General features: G+C 37.5%; 1 protein-coding gene across 3 annotated transcripts in view; it reads left to right on the top strand.

The window, feature by feature from the left end:
- Positions 1-220: 220 nt before the first annotated feature.
- The window catches only part of LOC123620208 (myosin-8), a 29,971-nt gene continuing 9,337 nt past the window's right edge, over positions 221-20,854 (top strand). The window contains exons 1-27 of one of the 3 annotated variants that reach the window (XM_045525249.1): positions 221-241; positions 435-478; positions 1,891-2,130; positions 2,819-2,962; positions 3,051-3,207; positions 6,476-6,503; positions 6,602-6,710; positions 6,801-6,893; positions 7,023-7,086; positions 7,776-7,874; positions 7,967-8,070; positions 8,222-8,360; positions 9,494-9,612; positions 9,702-9,851; positions 11,022-11,192; positions 12,115-12,424; positions 12,542-12,609; positions 14,191-14,278; positions 14,363-14,480; positions 14,872-14,995; positions 15,093-15,229; positions 16,638-16,893; positions 19,348-19,590; positions 19,681-19,857; positions 19,938-20,083; positions 20,169-20,259; positions 20,350-20,739. In XM_045525249.1, the coding sequence (XP_045381205.1) occupies positions 1,921-2,130; positions 2,819-2,962; positions 3,051-3,207; positions 6,476-6,503; positions 6,602-6,710; positions 6,801-6,893; positions 7,023-7,086; positions 7,776-7,874; positions 7,967-8,070; positions 8,222-8,360; positions 9,494-9,612; positions 9,702-9,851; positions 11,022-11,192; positions 12,115-12,424; positions 12,542-12,609; positions 14,191-14,278; positions 14,363-14,480; positions 14,872-14,995; positions 15,093-15,229; positions 16,638-16,893; positions 19,348-19,590; positions 19,681-19,857; positions 19,938-20,083; positions 20,169-20,259; positions 20,350-20,739 (3,735 nt within the window). In that variant the 5' untranslated portion in view covers positions 221-241; positions 435-478; positions 1,891-1,920. Of the gene's footprint in view, positions 242-434; positions 479-1,890; positions 2,131-2,818; positions 2,963-3,050; positions 3,208-6,475; positions 6,504-6,601; positions 6,711-6,800; positions 6,894-7,022; positions 7,087-7,775; positions 7,875-7,966; positions 8,071-8,221; positions 8,361-9,493; positions 9,613-9,701; positions 9,852-11,021; positions 11,193-12,114; positions 12,434-12,533; positions 12,610-14,190; positions 14,279-14,362; positions 14,481-14,871; positions 14,996-15,092; positions 15,230-16,637; positions 16,894-19,347; positions 19,591-19,680; positions 19,858-19,937; positions 20,084-20,168; positions 20,260-20,349; positions 20,740-20,854 lie in introns of those variants that run through there. The other 2 variants (XM_045525250.1, XM_045525251.1) reach the window with 2 other exon arrangements.

Raw genomic sequence — 20,854 nt, forward strand, 5'->3', positions numbered from 1 at the left:
ATTCTCTACCGGCAGATTGGTCTCTGTCAAATTATTTATAGGAGATTGGTTCACATACTCAAAATGATATGAATACTTCTAATTATATCCAAACATGCCAAATGTCACTACAAACTATGCTGAGGGTTCGTGTTGCCAAATGTCTTGCCCTAACAAAGAGGAGGTAGCTGCAGCATCAGCACATTAGTTCCTATATAAGTGGGGCTAACCCTTGTGCCTTATCTCCACCAAGAAGCCAGAGGTAAGTGATGGGGCCCTTGGGACTGAGGGGACAGAAAGAGCTGACCCCAGGGCTATCTCTGAGCATGAAACAGTTGCTCTCAACTTTGACTTTTGTTTTCATAGAGCCAGGCTTTCGGGTAGGGAAATTTTAATTCTACAACTGTATTACTGGAATTTCAAGCACCACTAATGAGAAACTTGTTGTTTTACAGTGTGGGACAGTTTTGAATGTGCATTTTCATCTAGTACTCCAGAGGTAAGACTCAGCTTTATTCAGTTATTGATGACAAAGGGGATTTAGTCTAATGAAGCTGTGAATAATTCTTAATTATATACCATTTCCATGTTTTTGCTGTTATATCAGTAGAGAGCGTTTCCAAATGACTGCTTATAAATGCTAGAAATTCATTTTCTCAGAATGTCTTGTTCTCAGAGACTACCCTCACTTGAGTTCCAGGATTAAAGGACCATTTAGGACAGAATTAGCTTTGACAGTGAGTTCTCAGCTGTGCTTAGAACTGTCCAGGGGCAATAGACTGCATGCCAACCTTCCTCTACTGCAGAACATTGAATACTTAGACATTTCACAGTTTTTTAAAACCCCAGAAAAATTCTTATCTAAAAATGTGAACACAAGCACCTTGTGAAAACCGTAATATTTTAGCTACTTTTGATGATTCATTGTTATTTGTTGTTAGAAAGATTTATTATTCATTTTAAAAGTTGCAAGTATTATACTCTTAGGATGCTAAATGCCATGACTAATTTAAGACTGATCCTGCCCTTTCCAAACTTACTACCTGAAAGTAAAGGGAAAACTCAATCAATCTAACACATCAATATCGCAGAGGCATATCTGTCAATCAGAAGACAATGGCTTACATGCATGTGATGTACTCTTAAACTTTTTTCTCTTGTCTTTTTCTGGGTGAAAAGAAAAGAACCGTATGGAATTTATGTGGGAAGATGGGCCTTCATGCTGGAGCTCTCCTTTTTCTGTGGTTAGACCTGTTAACTGACAGCTGAAATCCCTCATGTCAAAAGTAGACTGTCAAAAAAGATTTTGGAATTAAGGCAATGCTAAGTCTCTTGGTAACAAGCCAAATGACAAAAAATCCAGAGTACTAGAATGTATTATGAGGTTCTTTTAGAATAATTATTTGATTTATAAGAGAAAATGGCCATCTAAAAGGCAAAGATATTCCTGGTAGTTTTGAAAATATTGACCTTCATTTGCACAAAACAAACTTTCTTTCCCAACTATGTGAATGTCTTAGACGGCAGATGCAAACGCTATGCAGAGGTGAGGATTAAATTATGACAATTTCTATAAAACAATCCATCAAGAGTTTTAGCTATAGAGATTGTTACATTTAGAGATAAAAAACATGTAAGGATTCCACTCTAATTCAGTTGTAGGTATCTTGGCCCTGAGGATCAAGACATTTGATCTGGAAAGGAAATTTGCAAAGTCCTAAAAATGAAGCCCCAATTACAGTCTCCTTCCAAACTAGTCCTTTGGACTATGTTAGAACACTGGGGATTTGCCAGACTGGAGGAAGAGTTCCAGCGCAGGCTATGCTCAACATTTCTTCCATTTCAAATCCTAACTCACATTTATAACTTCTGCTTTTTATTTCTCCTTTTTCCTTGTTGTTTTTCCCCAAGGCAATATATTTTGCTAAATAAATCGCAGCCATGAGTGCGAGTTCGGACGCTGAGATGGCTGTTTTTGGCGAAGCCGCTCCCTACCTTCGAAAATCGGAAAAGGAGCGGATTGAGGCCCAAAACAAGCCTTTTGATGCTAAAACTTCTGTCTTTGTCGCGGAGCCCAAGGAGTCCTACGTGAAGAGCACCATACAAAGCAAGGAAGGAGGAAAAGTAACTGTAAAGACTGAAGGTGGAGCAGTAAGTGAAAACATAAGGAGAAAATACTCCCATTTTATTTCTCTAGCTCCTCAGTTCAGGAGCAGAAGCTTAACTTACTGAGAATCTCTAAGCCTATTGTCAATACAAACACCCTTCTAGTCAGTGTATAGACATCCGACTTGAAAGGCAAAAGGAATTCATAGCAGTAATCTTATGTCTCGCCTCCCCAGCTTCCCAGAGGACTTCACCATACTAAGTAAAGGCCTTTACTATTTCCCTTCAATTCCCCACTTCCCAATGTAAATCTCCAACCTTGGGAAAAATAAAAACTATTTCCTCTTATCAGAAGTTAAAAATTTACTTAAATAATGTATTAATATCCCCACTACTTTCCCAGTATAAAGTTTCTTGCAATTAATGAAAGGAAAAATTAAAAATGTAACCTATTAAAATAATAAAAGGACATAAACTGATAAATCTGGGATGAGAAAAAAAATACAGGAGGAAAAAAAATCTAGAAAAAAGTTAGTGTCCTAACTCGTCATAAGAAACAAATTTTCTTAACATCAAACTCTGAAATGAATATATTTTCATGGCTTTTTTTAAAAGAACATTGAATGACATAATGAAAAGTATGTACAATTATAGTTTTATATCAAAATAAATAGGCAAACATAAACCCAGCCTCCAACCATTAAAACAAATTGGTCTCTTGCTTACTTACCAGACTCTGACTGTAAGGGAAGACCAAGTCTTCCCTATGAACCCTCCAAAATATGACAAAATTGAGGACATGGCTATGATGACCCATCTACATGAGCCTGGAGTGCTGTACAACCTCAAAGAGCGCTACGCAGCCTGGATGATCTATGTGAGTGCCCTCAAACATCTCTTTTTATTCCATTTTTTTTCTCTAAATAAAAGCAACAACCACATGTTGAATTTTCTGATTTCCCCAGACCTACTCGGGCCTCTTCTGTGTCACCGTCAACCCCTACAAATGGCTGCCGGTGTACAACCCCGAGGTGGTGACGGCCTACCGAGGCAAGAAGCGCCAGGAGGCCCCGCCTCACATCTTCTCCATCTCTGACAACGCCTATCAGTTCATGCTGACTGGTGAGTGAGTGAGGCATCTACTTACAGAAATCTGCAAATAGAATCTTTGATGAATAAATAGACCTCTTTCAAGCCACATGGGGCTTCATTGCTTTCAAAAAAACTTTCACAGCCATGATGCCCTAAATTCTTCCCAGCAGCCATCTTCATTTTACAGATGAGTAAAGTGAAGCTCCCTGAAGTCACTGTCCTGCCCAAGCTAACATAGCTAGGAAATGGAAGCCTAGGTGAAAAAATTTGCAGACCTCTGTAAATGTATTTATTGCTTTCCATACTTTTTTACTTTATAATTTGGATAGAAAACAAGTTGATTTTTTAAAAATATCCACATCCATGGTAATCAAAGAAAAGAGTTATCAGCCACAGCTGGAAAACCTTGTGAATTCTTATCTTTATTTTCAAATGACACAGCTAATATTGCCAGCCTTTGGGGTAGAACATGAGTAAAGAAAGAGCTATGACTTTCCTCCCAAAGATTTTAAAGCTCTGCCCTATTAGAATGAAAGAAAAAAAAATCTTCCTTTTTAATTTGAGAAAAAAAATCTCTTTTCTTAGAAAAATTTTTTAAAAGTTATATCAAAATATGTTATTCCTGCCTTATGAAAGCATAAACACCCAGCTTTGATATGCATTATAGGCCCACATACAGCATTTAAAATCTTTCTTCTTCACACACCAAATATACTGTCTCTGGAAATATTCTAAATTCTCAAGTTCCCATTGTTCCATGGAATTTTGGAAACTGAGAGTTATTTTTCTTTTTGTTTGTTTTATTGAACTTGTTTTTAAATTGTCTCTTAAAGGGGGACAGAAAAGAGAAAGGAATAAAATAGGACTCTCCCATTACAAATTGGCCGGCAATTCTACAAGGATTCTATGCCAATAACTCGTTCTTTGGTTGTCAACAGAAGCTGCTACCTCTCAGAAATTATCCAAACGCTGGCTCATTCAGAGGTTTTAATACTCAGCAGCTGCATTTACACAGCTATGTACACCACCACCCCTACTCATGTCCCCAGTCCCCAGGCTTTGCCGAGGCTGCTCCAAATTCAAGGTTACTTATGGCTCCCAAACATGATTTTCATATAAAATCAGGGATATATTTTAGCATTGCAAAAAGAGACTAGAACAGTGTTTTCTTATCTATGCTCCCACTAGATGTGATATGGTCTTCAATGATTTTGCTTAAACTGGAAAAAAAAATCAATCTGAATGTGATCCAAAATCTGTATCTACTTCCCTGAGTGGAACTTTAACGTTCTCTAAAGTCTACCTCTGCTTCTACATCTAAATAACATCTAGATTTGTAACTATTTTCTCTGAATAGATTTTTAGTTTAGTATCTAAAATCTATCAGTATAGAATTAGAGATTTAACAAATCAGCAAATCGATATAAATACAACATATGAGCCACATAACTTAGTATTTGTTCTTATTATTTAGAAATGTATATAGCATTAAAAGAAAAATAGAAGTAAATAAACACAAACATTCACAATTCCAGGTCTCTTCCTTATTTAATATTACCAGCATTCAGAGTAATGACATCAAAAGTTGAGAAGAGGCCATGTAACAGAAAAATATATAAACTGGAAGTCAAAAGATCTAAATATCTTTGACCTTAACTATCTAAGTAACTAATATTAGAAAAGTCACTTATTCCTCTCTGGGTCTCAGCTTCTTTTTCTTTTAAAAGAAAGAACTGGCCTAAGTAGCAATTTCTAAGATCTCTTATGACTTTGAAATTCTATAATTCTTATTGAAGTATTTATAAATAAAATTATATAATGCCTGGAGTTTTCTTTAAAATAATCCAGGAGGCTGGGATGAGGTATGCATGACATAAAACTGGCCAAATGTTAATAACTGTGCAATGGGGGCTCATTATATTTATTGTCTCTCCTTTTGTGTATGTTCAAAATTTTCCATAACAAAAGTTTTAAAAATTAATAAAATGTACACCTCACATCCATTAGGATTGCTACTGTCAAAAAAAAACAGAAAATAACAAGTGTTGGCAAGGATGTAGAGAAATTGGAACCCTTGCACACTGTTGGCAGGAATATAAAATGATACAGCTGCTGTGGAAAATAGTACGGCAGCTCCTCATCAAATGAAAAATAGAATTACAACAGGATCCAGCAATCCCACTTCTGAGTATACATACAAAACAACTGAAAGCAGGGTCTCGAAGAAACATTTGTACACCCGTGTTCATAGCAGCATTATTCACAAAAGCTAAAACAGGGAGGCAAAGCAAGTGCCTATTGACGGATGAATGAATAAACAAAATGTGGTATATACATAAAATGTATTCTGCCTTAAAAAAGAAGGAAATTCTGATATATGCTACAACAGGAATGAACTTTGAGGACATTATTTTTATTTATTTATTTATTTTTGAGACAGAGTCTCACTCTGTCACCCTGGCTAGAGTGCCATGGCATCAGCCTAGCTCACAGCAACCTCAAACTCCTGGGCCTAAGTGATCCTCCTGCCTCAGCCTCCCGAGTAGCTGGGACTATAGGCATGCGCCACCATGCCTGGCTAATTTTTTCTATATATTTTTAGTTGTCCAGCTAATTTCTTTCTATTTTTTTAGTAGAGATGGGGTCTCGCTCTTTCTCAGGCTGGTGTCAAACTCCTGAGCTCAAATGATCCACCCAACTCAGCCTCCCAGAGTGCTAGGATTACAGGCGTGAGCCACTGAACCTGGCCTGAGGACATTATGTTGAGTGAAATAAGCCAATCACAAAAAAGACAAGTACTGTATGATTCCACTTATACGAGGTATTTAGAGTAGTCAGATTCACAGGGGAGAAAGTAGGATGGTGGTTTCTGGGGGCTGGGAGGAGTGGGGAATGGGGAGTTAGTATTTAATGAACACAGTTTCAGTTTTACAAGATGAAAAGAGTTATGGGGATGGAGGGTGGTGATGGTTGCACAACATAATGAATGTACTTAACAGCACTGACCTGTACGTACATTTAAATATGGTTAAAGTGGTAAATTTGGTTAAAGTGGTATTTTACCATAACAACAAAATTAATAAGTCCAAAAATCCCACCCAGATGATTCTTTGTCTCTTATTTTCGCAAATTTTACTCCAAGAGGCAATTGGCTATTTTGGAGGCTAAACCCAAAACCAAAATCATAGGCGACATATTCAAACAGTAAAAAAGAACATACTGTTTGATCTGAACTGATTCAATAATCTTCATATCAAATGTCCATTTTTTTAACTGATTATCTTGATTTCTTTCACAGATCGTGAGAACCAGTCCATCCTGATCACGTATGTGATACTTTTCCCTTTCTGATTTGCAGTGATTGCCTTACATGTTGACACTGTGGGCTATAGTTCTGATCTCTTCTCGGATTTCTGTTTGACAGTGGAGAATCCGGAGCAGGAAAGACTGTGAACACCAAGCGTGTCATCCAGTACTTTGCAACAATTGCAGTTACTGGAGAGAAGAAGAAGGAAGAATCTGGCAAAATGCAGGTGCGTCTGATAGTCACAGTTAGAATAAAGACTGTCAAGGCTCTCTGATATATGGAGCCGCAGATGTGAGAACTGCTCTTGCCTTTGCAGGGAACTCTGGAAGATCAAATCATCAGTGCTAACCCCCTACTGGAGGCCTTTGGCAATGCCAAGACTGTGAGAAATGACAACTCCTCTCGTTTTGTAAGTCCCTTAGTCACTGAGGGGTCTTAGCCCTAAACTTCCAGAGTAGCCATGTCTGAATTATTATTGCAGTTGCATCTCTCTGTGTGCTTCAGTTTTCTAATACTAAATAATCTTTATCTTTTCAAGGGTAAATTCATTAGAATCCACTTCGGTACTACAGGGAAGCTGGCATCTGCTGATATCGAAACCTGTGAGTAACAGGACTACATCAAAACAGACAGACAAGTGATTTCATTTCCAGGGATATTTTGCAACACTTGCTGCGCACCAAGCCTGTAAAAGAATGATCTGCTGCCAGTGTTGCCTGTGAGCTAATGCCAGATTTATCCATAATCTACTGAGGGCTCCATTTATCTCAGTCTCAGACTGCTGGTTCTGTAGCATATCCTAGAGAAATTCCTGCTCAGAAGCAACTATGACTTTTTATTTCCAGGACAAATACTAGGGCTTCCTATGCATTCCTATGAGTTACCTATGGGTTCCGGATACATCTGTATGATTTGCTCTTGATCTGAGCTTTGGAAGATGCTTCTAAGGTGGCCTCTTACAACAAAGTAAATCTTAGGTGATTCACAGAAGGAGGGGATGTTAGGGATCAACTAAAATACAGAGGTCACGGATCCTCCACATATAAAAATGTTTGTTCTAGAGCAGGTATGCTTCAGTTGCTGCCCTTAGATGGTGAGAACCACGGGCAATTGCCATATCCATCTGCAAGTCTAGCACGTACAACCACAGGATTGATCAAGTTGAAATCTCAGTGGAGTCAAACAGAATACTTGCAATTTTGGCCAGAGACACTGAGGTTCATTTAATATCTTAGAAGCACTACTATTTTTTTCTAACTCAATTTGTCTCTCTCTCTCTGGTTCTTTCCAGATCTTCTGGAGAAGTCTAGAGTTACTTTCCAGCTAAAGGCTGAAAGAAGCTACCATATTTTTTATCAGATCACTTCCAATAAGAAGCCAGATCTAATTGGTAAGAAAGAACTTAAATTCACAGGCTAGAAGTTAATCACTGCACTAATATCTTCTAATGTAAAATGTATACCCTGAATTCTATGTACCCAGAAATGCTCCTGATCACCACCAACCCATACGACTATGCCTTTGTCAGTCAGGGGGAGATCACAGTTCCCAGCATTGATGACCAAGAAGAGCTGATGGCCACAGATGTAAGTCACATACACTTTTTAAAAAATCCGTTATATACAGGAATGACAATAGCAACCCACTGTAGATGTGATTACCTTAGGATACAGCATAAATTTTCCTCTAGGTTAGTTTCTTCTGCCCTAACTTTTGTACTATCATTTCTTCTGGCAGAGTGCCATTGACATCCTGGGCTTCACTCCTGAAGAGAAAGTGTCCATCTATAAACTCACAGGGGCCGTGATGCATTATGGGAACATGAAGTTCAAGCAAAAGCAGCGCGAAGAACAAGCTGAGCCAGATGGCACTGAAGGTACCAAGTGAACCTCCATCTGGGTTTGAATCAGAGAATACAGCTCCCCCCAGAAAAACTCCTATTCTACACTTCACATCTCCTTTGTAGCTGTACTTCTAAAGGGCAAATACACATTTACACACACTGCATACTTTCATCACCCCCCCTTCCTTACATCTCCATATCTTTATCATTTGTATCAAGCCCGAATAAGTCACAGTGAACCCCAATGGCCACTTATAAGAACAACCTATAAGACAGAAGGAGATGGAATAGTGTTCCTGCTTTGCCTTGGCAATCAGGGTGGGTATATAAGATAACTTTGCACACTGGTCTATTTTAGCACTGGCCAGGAAAATCTAGTAACTAGCACTAGAGAATCTGCCCAAACACAGTGAAATGTGCTCCTAGAGACATCTGCATGCATGTGTTGTCTATATATAAACCTATAGACAATATAGGCAGCAAACCAAAAAGGAATTGAAAAAGAAAAATCATATACTCTGCATATGGAAAGAACATGCAATGTACAGGACCTACCATAGAAAGCTAGTGATCTGCCCCTAAAGCCTTTCCTGACCACTCAAACTTGATATTATCTCTCCTGCCTCTAAACTTTTCAAAAGTTATCTCTGTAGCTGACATGTGGCATTTATTTACATTATAGTCATTGACAAAATTTTAGAAAAGAACTCTATAGCGGTCACCCAGAGGAAAATTAATACCCATATTTTCAGATAAAGAAATTAATCCAGCAAGATTAAACTGGGAGGGGCAAAACTAAGATAAGAACTCAAATATTCTGAATTTTACCTCTCCCTGACAGTGAATATTTACCTTATCCTTCCAACTAGGCCAATGTGTCTTAAAAACAGGGAAACTTTGGCTTTTACTTTTCATAAATATTGCAATGAAAACTGGTAAACATATCTTTATCGTTGATGAAAAAATTCTCAAAAGTTACTTGCAACACATCACTAAAGGCCAGCATAACTGATCAAATATTTAGTGGAAAACATATGCTCTAAGGTATAGAGAACTACATTTGATCTTCTATAGAATAATAAAAAAGGAATTGGAGAAAAATGGAAAGATTAGGTTAAAGAGGGTATCCACCACTAAACAACATTTCCTGAATTGTGCCTCTGCAGTTGCGGACAAGGCAGCCTATCTCCAGAGTCTGAACTCTGCTGACCTGCTCAAAGCCCTCTGCTACCCCAGGGTCAAGGTGGGCAACGAGTATGTCACCAAAGGCCAGACCGTGCAGCAGGTAAGTGCATGACCTCAGTGAATCACACACATCTCAGGCCTTCATGACATGTCTTTAATAACGCCAATGAACGAACATTATCTGTGAAGGTGTACAATGCGGTGGGTGCTCTGGCCAAAGCCGTCTACGAGAAGATGTTCCTGTGGATGGTCACCCGCATCAACCAGCAGCTGGACACCAAGCAGCCCAGGCAGTACTTCATCGGGGTCTTGGACATCGCTGGCTTTGAGATCTTTGATGTGAGTTATCTTCATATTAATAAAAACTGAGAGGTAGGCAATTGTGATCTCTTATATACTATTAATAGGTATTATCATTATTCATTTATATTTGTAGTAGCCACATTGCTTGCTCCCACATTGCACCTAGAAGAAGTGCTATCTCCAAAATAGCTAGGAGATAAAAGAATGTAATACTAATAATAGCTAATACGTATTGAGCAGTTAGTGTATTTCTGGCACTATACTAGGGACTTGAAAATGTTACCTTATTTGATCTTCAAAACAACCCAAGGAATAGCTAATATTATCCCTAATTACATACAGAGGAAACTAAGATGCAGGGAAATCAAAACACTAGCTAAAGATCCCACAGCCATATAAGACAAAGCCAGGAGAGGAACCCAGATCTGCAGCATCTGGTCCATACACAAGATATCTTCCATGGAGAAGAAAAGGCTCAAAGGCAGAAGCCCAAAGACAAATGATAGTCTCTCCCCTTCCAGGTTCATCTTACACAAACTATTTCACCTCCAGGTCATCAGCTTCATCATCTATAAAACGAGGGAGTAAATTACAATATTATAAAGACTTTTCGGATCTTCAATTGCTATGATACATCAGGTCCCTACTTTCACACGCCTAACAAGGGGGATTTGCCAAATGTTTGATATGAATAGAAGAGAAATTAGGCCTATTCATTTCACTTCATAAAACAAGAGCTTTATACTAATGGTCTTAAGATAAGCTTTTCTGAATAATGTGATAGCCAAAGGTGAAAATATGAACTTTATCTTGAATTGGAGAGTAGGAGTGGTAACAGAAGTGAGGCTTTCCAATAGCTTACATCTCCCCTTACCCTTAAATCTGAACCCTAACACACAGGACCGTGGTTGTACTTGAATCTATATTTTTGCCCATGTAATCTTAGAGGTGAAAGGAGATGAATTCTACCAGAATGCCTATTGTTTAATTGCTATCTCGGCCCCTATATAATGCCCAGAATTCATGAGAAAGGTTCATGTCAATAATAATTTTTTTCCTGGAAATTGTGAAACAACAACAATTAGTTTAAATTGTATCTCATTACTATATTCCACATTTTTCCAATAAAAGAACTTTTCAGTAATGAATTTTACCACTATATACCACTCATTAATATATATTGGAAATCTCTACTGTTTTGTGCAGTTTAACAGCCTGGAGCAGCTGTGCATCAACTTCACCAATGAGAAACTGCAACAGTTTTTCAACCACCACATGTTCGTGCTGGAGCAGGAGGAGTACAAGAAGGAAGGCATCGAGTGGACGTTCATCGACTTCGGCATGGACCTGGCTGCCTGCATCGAGCTCATAGAGAAGGTAGGCCTGTTTGACTTCTAGAGAAAGGTAGGACTGTAAAGGACTGTAAGAATAATTTTCTCAGATGTCTTAATTCGAGAAAGTAGTACTGTAATCTCAAATAGTTTGAGATCTGAACAAACTGGAAAATTACTATTTTGAAATTACTTCTTCAACTTTTACATAAGATGGATCTGACAGTTTGGTTTTATTCTAACAATTTTTATTCTGATACTGAGTCAAATCCAATTTTAAATCAGCACTGAAAACTATTTATGATGGCCTGCTTCACTAGAAGCAATGCCTTCATTAGTTCTTAACCTATCTCCATTATGAGCCAGGATATCAGTAATAAAAATATTGTTCTTCTTTTAAAAAAATATTTTTCTAAATAAATATTAATACATAAATAATACAGCTAGTGTTTTCATGAAAGCTAATCTGTTTGAATTCAAGAAGTCAAACTGTAAATGCTACTTCATAATCTATCTTTAAAGAGATTATGTACACAAAATATCTTAAATAAGATTGAGTTATTTATATATACTATTTAATTATTGCACATAGAGCCAACATCATTCTAAGCCAGTAAGTCCTTTTCAAAGCAAAATAAAACTTTGACAATAGACTTATTCATTTAATAGGAAAAAAACTGATAAATATGTAACATTTTAGCAGGTCACCTCCACATGCTGTGCTGACATTTGGAGTTTGTATCTAGCTATTCTTTTAATTAAAAGTCATGCTACAGATTGAATGTGAGAAAGAATGGTAGAAAAGTCATTCTAGTACTAACAAAGGAACTTCTTTGGGCTGAGACCCCAGTTTATTTCATACACGTATTTAATTGGGGGTGTTCATAATTCAATCAAATGACAGCCACCCTGTCTATATCTTTTGAGAGAAGTTAGGTTGACACAAATGTCTACTTTTCTGAATTCAGCCACTGGGCATCTTCTCCATCCTGGAAGAGGAGTGCATGTTCCCCAAGGCAACAGACACCTCCTTCAAGAACAAGCTGTATGACCAGCACTTGGGCAAGTCTGCCAACTTCCAGAAGCCCAGGGTGGTCAAAGGCAAGGCGGAAGCCCACTTCTCCCTGATTCACTATGCTGGCATTGTGGACTACAACATCACTGGTTGGCTTGACAAAAATAAGGACCCCCTGAATGACACTGTGGTTGGGCTGTACCAGAAGTCGGCAATGAAGACTCTGGCTAGTCTCTTTTCTACATATGCTAGTGCTGAAGCAGGTACTTTCTGTGCCCTTAATCTAAATTAAACCTATTCCCACAGAATGTTCATATAACATATGTTCATATAAACCTCTGGTATTCTACTCTAATTGAGGGGTTTTCTTTTCACTTCAGATAGTGGCACAAAGAAAGGTACTAAGAAGAAGGGCTCATCTTTCCAGACTGTTTCTGCCCTTTTCAGGGTAAAGTACAAATTTAATTTGAAAAATCTATTCCATTTCTATGAATTACCATAATTATAGGATTTAGAATAAATTATGAGGGAATGAAATGTTAATAGGAATCACTTCAAATATTCACTCTTGTCAGGGTAGAGCCAAAGAAATACTCCTCCTGTAGTGATGGATGCTTTACCCATTATTCCTCATTATGATTATCTAAAGTACTCAGCAATGCCAAAATTTCCTTAGAAGCTTTCTTATTATATAATGAGGCTGATTTCTAATGAGGTGTAGTAGCTAAACTTCAAAGCTGTCCCTGTGGAAGGTTGTATTCTTATTCTACTAATGTTGCCCTTTGAGAATAAGCCTGAGATACACTCGTTACAACATCTTCCACCAAAACACATCTTTGCCCTCTGAGATGCATTTAATTTTTTATTATAGCTGAAAATTATCTAAAAATCCAAGCCTAGTGATTTAAATGGATGATTAAGCTAGAAAACATCTCTTGAAATCAAAATAACAATAATTTTACTATAAAATAATGTGATTTTCTTACATAGCTTATGAACTGGCTCCTCCAAAGGGGAATATGACAAATGTCTGGACTAATGGCTGCTTTATCAAAATTTGTATTGCTAAGTCTCATTGCTTTTAAAACTGAAATGCAGATATCACGTAGACTTAATCCCTAAACAGGAAATATGCTCTTGTTCTTTTTCTTTCTCACTACCCACTTGTAGTATCTTACCAAAGATAAGTTGTCCTTGTACATGTTTTCAAGATTAGAAACTCACATTACTTATTTTCTTCATTTTCTAATTGTTAACTGATATGTGGAAAAAAAATGTGACTTCTTAAGAGTATACCTAAGAAATACTGAGAAATATTTGTATGTGAGTTTTCTGTGACTGAGTAAAACATCATCCTCTGTCATAATCAATTATTCTATTTATGGAATAACTCCTATAGGCTTCAGACTGTAGATATTTTCAGGTACCCAAGATCTATCCACACAAGGTTATATAGTCTCAAAGGTTTAGACTTTTAAAAAAACAAAGCAAAACAAGAAGTTAGAGGTCCCAGGGAATAATAAACTCAAAGAAGGAATGGCAAAAGTTAGGACAATTGCTAAGCTAGATTACCACTGTAAACTGCTACTGTGAAAATTATTAGCACTCAGAGAGAAGAAAGAGACCTCAGAGATAAGTTCAACTATTTTTAAATAAGATCCAGAAAGACAAAAGGGATTTTATAGAGTCAGGCAACTCATTAGTGGCAGAGAGAAGCCACAGTCTTTGTCTTCTGATTCCCAACTGAGAAACACTACCTGTGCATCGAGGATATTGAATTTGCAGTTTGTTTACAAGACAGAATATAGGTGTTATAAATGAATATTTTAGAAATATGTATTTTTTCCCAATACTTTGGCCTTTTGGTTATTTGGCAGGCTAGAACTCTTGAGACCTTCAAAATACAGAGCAACTGAAGCCTCATAGACTTATGCCGTAGTTAAAAGACTGCCTAGGTTCATTTATGTAATTACAAAAAAAGCAATCCAAAATCTAACTTTCTCATCAAATCCCTTCTGTCTGGTTCTAGGAAAATTTAAATAAACTGATGACCAATCTAAGGAGCACACACCCTCACTTTGTGAGGTGTATCATTCCCAACGAAACCAAAACTCCTGGTAAGGCATGGAGCATGAAATAATCAAACAGTCTTAGGTTTGAAAATCAAATGCCCAGCAGTAAGTATTATTCTATATTTTTAGGGGCAATGGAACACGAACTTGTCCTGCACCAGCTGAGGTGTAACGGTGTGCTGGAAGGCATCCGCATCTGTAGGAAAGGATTCCCAAGCAGAATCTTATATGGGGATTTTAAACAAAGGTCAGTCCTCTTTGTTGTATTTCACTGAATGTTGTGAATATTTTACCACCTTAATTTTTGTCCTCTGTTCATTATATTTCATATATCCTTCTTAGCATATTTTTTAAATTTTTTGACTCAGCAGAGATGTCAGGCACCCTTCTTAGTATATATTATAAAATTAAGAAGTCAAATAGTCCTATGGTAGTAGGACAGAATAACAGGTTAGAAGAATAACAGGAAGGTGACATGCAACAGAAAGTCATATTGTTTTACTATCTGACTTTACAGGACAGTTGGATTCTGTACTTTTACTTTTGCTCTCATATGTTTATTGATCTTTTGTTTTGGTGTCATTTGGTTTGCATGTGATTGCATTTCCTAACCATTCTTTCTTTGTTTAACTGAGCAGATACAAGGTTTTAAATGCAAGTGCTATTCCAGAGGGACAGTTCATTGACAGTAAGAAGGCTTCTGAGAAACTTCTTGCCTCTATTGATATTGATCATACTCAATATAAATTTGGACATACCAAGGTATAGCTGTTATTTATTTATACCGGATCCAAGTATCTTCTGCCATTTCTGTGTCTCCTGTAGTACAGAGATGATTTGTGACTCTTCCTTTTGCCAGGTTTTCTTCAAAGCTGGACTTTTGGGTCTTCTGGAAGAAATGAGAGATGAAAAGTTGGCCCAGATTATAACAAGAACGCAAGCAGTCTGTAGGGGATTCCTAATGAGGGTAGAATATCAGAAGATGCTGCAAAGGAGGTAACAACTATACAGAATATCAGGATTACACGATCACTCAGGGACTATGGATTAGCCTTCCTTATTCATTAATTCTTTTATTTTGTGGCTAATACATGCCTCTCACCCAGTTCAGAACTCACGACCACAGGACATCAGCCCTTTGCTTCAACCCTCACACTTGGATTCTCTCCAAAACTTCTCTCCTGCCTGCAATTTCTCCCTTTCCATCCATCTCCCATATAGCTGCAGGAACAGTCTGCAGTAAGCACTATTGTCGTCATGCCAGTTGCCTTGCTTGGCCATCAAGGTCCTCTCTATTCCCCACCTTATCTATCATTTCCAACCACACAGCATTTTCCAGCCAGGATAAACAATTTGCTTATCTCCTATTCTCATGTTTGACAAGACCTCTTCCCACATCCTAATTTATCTATTTAACAATTCAAAACTTGCAATTTCTGCTTTCTGTAATTAACCCCACCCAGCTTACCTACCCAGCACTACTGCATTCCCTCTCCTTACACACACACTGCACATTCATTTCACATATGTGTACTAATTCAGGTCTGCACTATAAGTGTTCCTGAGTCTCTTCCATGTGTCTACATTATGGTTTGTGTCACGGTATCTGCCTTTGCAGAGTTACAGGTCTTAAAAATTGAACCTACAGAAACAGAATTTCTACTTTAACAAGCTTGAAGAGACATTCACATTGCTATAAGGTAGTCAAACCTAGCCAGTCTATGGCTATACTTTGCAGAAGAGGTATATTTTATTACTATTTTTCAATTTCATTTAAATAAAACAAATTTTGGAGATCAACCCATGCTAAATGACCTGTGAATATTAACAATCTGATTAAGCAAATAAGACTGAGGCAATTGAAAGAATTTAAGACAAGCCAGTATATTATCTGAAGAAGCTAACAAAAGAAGTTTATAGAGTGGATAATTCAGTGGTGTTCAGAATAAGAGGAGTGGCTTCAAGGGAGAAATGACAGAAAGCAACCTATTCCATTTCACAGTTCATATCCATCTGCCAACAGCAAAGCAGCACAATCAGCTTACAATTGCCATGCCCACTCCCAAATCACTAATACTGTAATATGTCAGATGGTACATGCTGTTCATACAGTCACAGTATTTACCCTCTAACGTCAGCTTCTTTGCTTGTCTGACAGAGATTGAGGACACATATTTGCTCGATATGAACATTACTCACATTAGCAAAGTGGTTACACTGAGGACTACTTTGAGTGTGTGAGAATGTACATGTGTGTGTGTACATGTGCACATGATATGTACAGAATTGGACATATCATTTATATGTGGGGAGCATTGATTAAAAGGGGAGTTTGTGTATAATAAATAATAATAACATTGCCTCTAAGAGATCAGTCTACACTGACATTTTTATGCCATTGCAGAGAAGCCCTTTTCTGCATCCAGTATAATGTCCGTGCCTTCATGAACGTCAAGCACTGGCCCTGGATGAAACTCTTCTTCAAGATCAAGCCCCTCCTTAAGAGTGCGGAGACAGAGAAGGAGATGGCCACCATGAAGGAGGAGTTCCAGAAAACCAAAGATGAACTCGCCAAGTCAGAAGCAAAAAGGAAGGAACTGGAGGAAAAAATGGTCACTCTCTTAAAAGAGAAAAATGACCTGCAACTCCAGGTTCAATCTGTAAGTACTCCATATTCTGAATGTACCATGTTACTGAAGCTTTTCTGGAATATGTATACACTTTGGATTGACAAATGGCCTTATCTTTAAAAAAAAAACAAAAACCTCAAGTGGCCTTTTTTAGTATTTCACTTATCTTTCAATATTCTGTGAGGAAGGAAAGGAACAATTACTTCCAAGTTACAAAGGGAAAAGGAAAGACTGAATAATTTATTCAATAATATCACAAAATTTAACAGCCGTGAAGGAAGCAGTTTAAAGCCAAGCCACCAAATCTCAGTGAGATATTTCACTCTTCTTCCTTGGCTGCTTCATCCCAGCCTTAAAAGTATAGGTCTCTCTTCTAAACGCAAGTCTATGAGATTGTATTTAAATTCAAGAATGACAGTTAATCTTATTTCTCTCTGTATCTCCTTGCCCCAACCTCCAAGATGGAGCTCAGTAAATTTATTTGTATTTACTTGAACTGAAATATCAGCATGTGAGGTAGAGCCATGTGTTCTCCCTAATTCTTCTTTTGACACAAATCTTGAGTTCCTCGGGCCTCTGTTTATTGGCTCAGGAAGGAGTGGTAACCAGGGTGGGGGGTAAGTTTAGTGACAGCATCCTGGCCAAACAGAACCTGCCACTTTCTTGGTTCAGTAGGCTTAACAATGTCATAAAGTAACCTGTGAAAAGGACAGTTTTCCTAAATTTTTTAGCCATTTTCAATTTTTCTTTCTGATAGCTTCACTTATCTGAAGGTTACATTTTTCCAAAAGCATAGGACCACAGCCTCTCTATCTTAACCTGTTTTCATAGTTATCAGCAATGAATGAATATGTATTGAGTATATCACCATTAAAAATAAAAGCACTAAGCAGTAAAGCTCAAGAAGAAGAAAAAAAAAAAAGCAGAGGAATCCTAGGAAGTCCCCATTATATTCCATTTAAACATTTTCAAACACTTAAGAACAAAACAAACACTGAGAAGTTAAAAAAATTCCCCAGGCCAGAGTAATCTAATAAGTTAGACTGATTTTTATTTGAGTCCTTTAATTAGTCAATTATAAAAACTTCATTGTTTCTCAGAATTCCATGTTCTCATATAGTCTAAAATTTGTTTTGATAATTATGCGGGGAGAGGAGAAGACCCAGTAAAGCAAATGCGGCAGAATGTTAACAACTGGTGAATCTAGTTTCAGGATTGTCACTGTTCATTCTATTTTTTTTTTCTAACCTGTTATATGGGTTTGAAAATCTTCAAAATTTATGAGGTTCAACATAGGTTTTCCATATCAACCAGAATTAGAAGGTGAACAGGAAAACAAAAGCAAAAGCAAACAAAAATACAAAACCAGAGAGGGCTAAGAACAGCTCATCAATTTTTCCTTCAGTAGAACTGTTCTGAGCAAAAGAACCTCTAGCCTGGTCAACTCTACAACTCTCTGAGAACTACGATACAGTTTATGCCTACTGCTTGTATTGCATATAAAAATAAAACAAAACCAACAAAAGTTATAGAGAACATTTAAGATAGACTGTATGTTAGAAAATATTATTGTATCAATGACAATATCTTTATTTGTAATGATGGTATTGTAAGACAATGTTCATGTTCTTAGGAGAGAAACGCTGAAATACCATATCTGCCATTTACTTTCAAATGAAGTGCGTGTATGTTTAGAGAGGAAAAAAACAAATATGATAAAATGTCTACAACTTGAGGATTTAGGTAAATGGTATATGGCAATTTATTGTACTATTCATACAGCTATTCTGTAGGTTTAACACTGTTCAAAATAAAAAAATTGGGGTAAAAGTTTCAAAAAATAAAATTCATTTTGAGACTAATAGTTAATTCTTTAAATGGAAATGTAAATTGTGGACAATTATAGCACTATTATGGGCTATCAGGAAGGTTTTAGTGTATAAAAAAGCGTACATGGAAATGTATTTAAATTCTTTTTCTTTTTTTAACTCAATCTAGCAATTAGTTGTTTGAGGAGGGTAGGGAATGAAAAAAAATACTAACCAATTTAACTAAATCATGATCTTTAAATATTACAGTTGAAAAGCTCTCAGCAATCATCTATTCCAACCCCCTTATTTAACAATTGAGAATAAGAGGAATAAAGCAATTTTCCCAAGGTCATACAAATGAAGGCAATACTGGGGCAAGCACCCAAGCATCCCTTTGCCCTGTCTAGAGGTCTTTCCACACTTGTACACACTATTTTTTAAATAGTTAAATGACTCAAACCCAATCATTTTGCAAACTAGTTTGTTTCTAAAGTCATAGTCTCACTTCTAATTATCTGCATTTCTCCAGGCCACATTACAATGTTCAATTTAGTTGAACTTATATTCATACTGACAAATTTAACAAAATTCAGGAAAACACCATTATTTTTGCACGAAAACAATTTTCAAAATAAGAAACAAACTCTAAATATCTGAACAAATCTCTTCACAGGAAGCAGATAGCTTGGCTGATGCAGAGGAAAGGTGTGAGCAACTGATTAAAAACAAAATCCAGCTCGAGGCCAAAATCAAGGAGGCGACTGAGAGAGCTGAGGAGGAAGAAGAGATCAATGCTGAGCTGACAGCCAAGAAGAGGAAACTGGAGGATGAATGTTCAGAACTCAAGAAAGACATTGATGATCTTGAGCTGACACTGGCCAAAGTTGAGAAGGAGAAACATGCCACAGAGAACAAGGTATGAATCATATTCTACAATACTATATAGAGGTTTTCCCATGCAACTAAACTGCTGTACAGCAACTAAGCTGCCTATTAACCTTGGTAGGTGAAAAACCTCACAGAAGAGATGGCAGGCCTGGATGAAACCATCGCAAAGCTGACCAAGGAGAAGAAGGCCCTCCAAGAGGCCCACCAGCAGACCCTGGATGACCTGCAGGCAGAAGAGGACAAAGTCAACACCCTGACCAAAGCTAAAACCAAGCTAGAGCAGCAAGTGGATGATGTAAACCCATTTTTTATATCCTTTTGAAAGGTTGTTTTAAAATATACTTTCAATTTTTAACATATTTACTTTCTCATTAGCTGGAAGGGACTCTGGAGCAAGAAAAGAAACTTCGAATGGACCTAGAAAGAGCAAAGAGGAAACTGGAGGGCGACCTCAAATTGGCCCAAGAATCCACAATGGATATAGAAAATGACAAACAGCAACTTGATGAAAAGCTTAAAAAGTAGGAGCCTTTTAGAAAAAAAATCTACGTGATACCATCTTTTAATTCATATGAGTATTAATATGTCTTGTTCTTCTGTCTAAAGGAAAGAATTTGAAATCAGCAATTTGATAAGTAAAATTGAAGATGAGCAAGCAGTAGAAATTCAACTACAGAAGAAGATCAAAGAGTTGCAGGTTTGTTATCTCACCTCTATTTTTTCTGCACACCAAAAAAACCCCTGAAGTTGTGATGAGTTTATGCTAATGTGCTTCTTTCACTCCCAGGCCCGCATCGAGGAGCTAGAGGAAGAAATCGAGGCAGAGCGGGCCTCCAGGGCCAAAGCAGAGAAGCAGCGCTCTGACCTCTCCCGGGAACTGGAGGAGATCAGTGAGCGGCTGGAAGAAGCTGGTGGGGCAACTTCTGCCCAGGTGGAGATGAACAAGAAACGAGAGGCCGAGTTCCAGAAAATGCGCAGGGACCTGGAGGAGGCCACCCTGCAGCATGAAGCCACAGTGGCTGCTCTTCGGAAGAAGCACGCAGACAGTATGGCCGAGCTTGGGGAGCAGATTGACAACCTGCAGCGGGTCAAACAGAAACTGGAAAAGGAGAAGAGCGAGCTAAAGATGGAGATTGATGACCTTAGCAGTAATGCAGAGGCCATTTCCAAAGCCAAGGTACCCAATACTGTCTTTAAATAAATGACTTACAAGAACACCCATTATTCTCTGTCATTAAATATTGTTTGCAGGCATTTTATAGCACTACTCAAATATTTTCTACCCTAATATA

The sequence above is a fragment of the Lemur catta genome, chromosome 15, assembly GCF_020740605.2.
Source record: "Lemur catta isolate mLemCat1 chromosome 15, mLemCat1.pri, whole genome shotgun sequence".
Classification (NCBI taxonomy): domain Eukaryota; kingdom Metazoa; phylum Chordata; class Mammalia; order Primates; family Lemuridae; genus Lemur; species Lemur catta.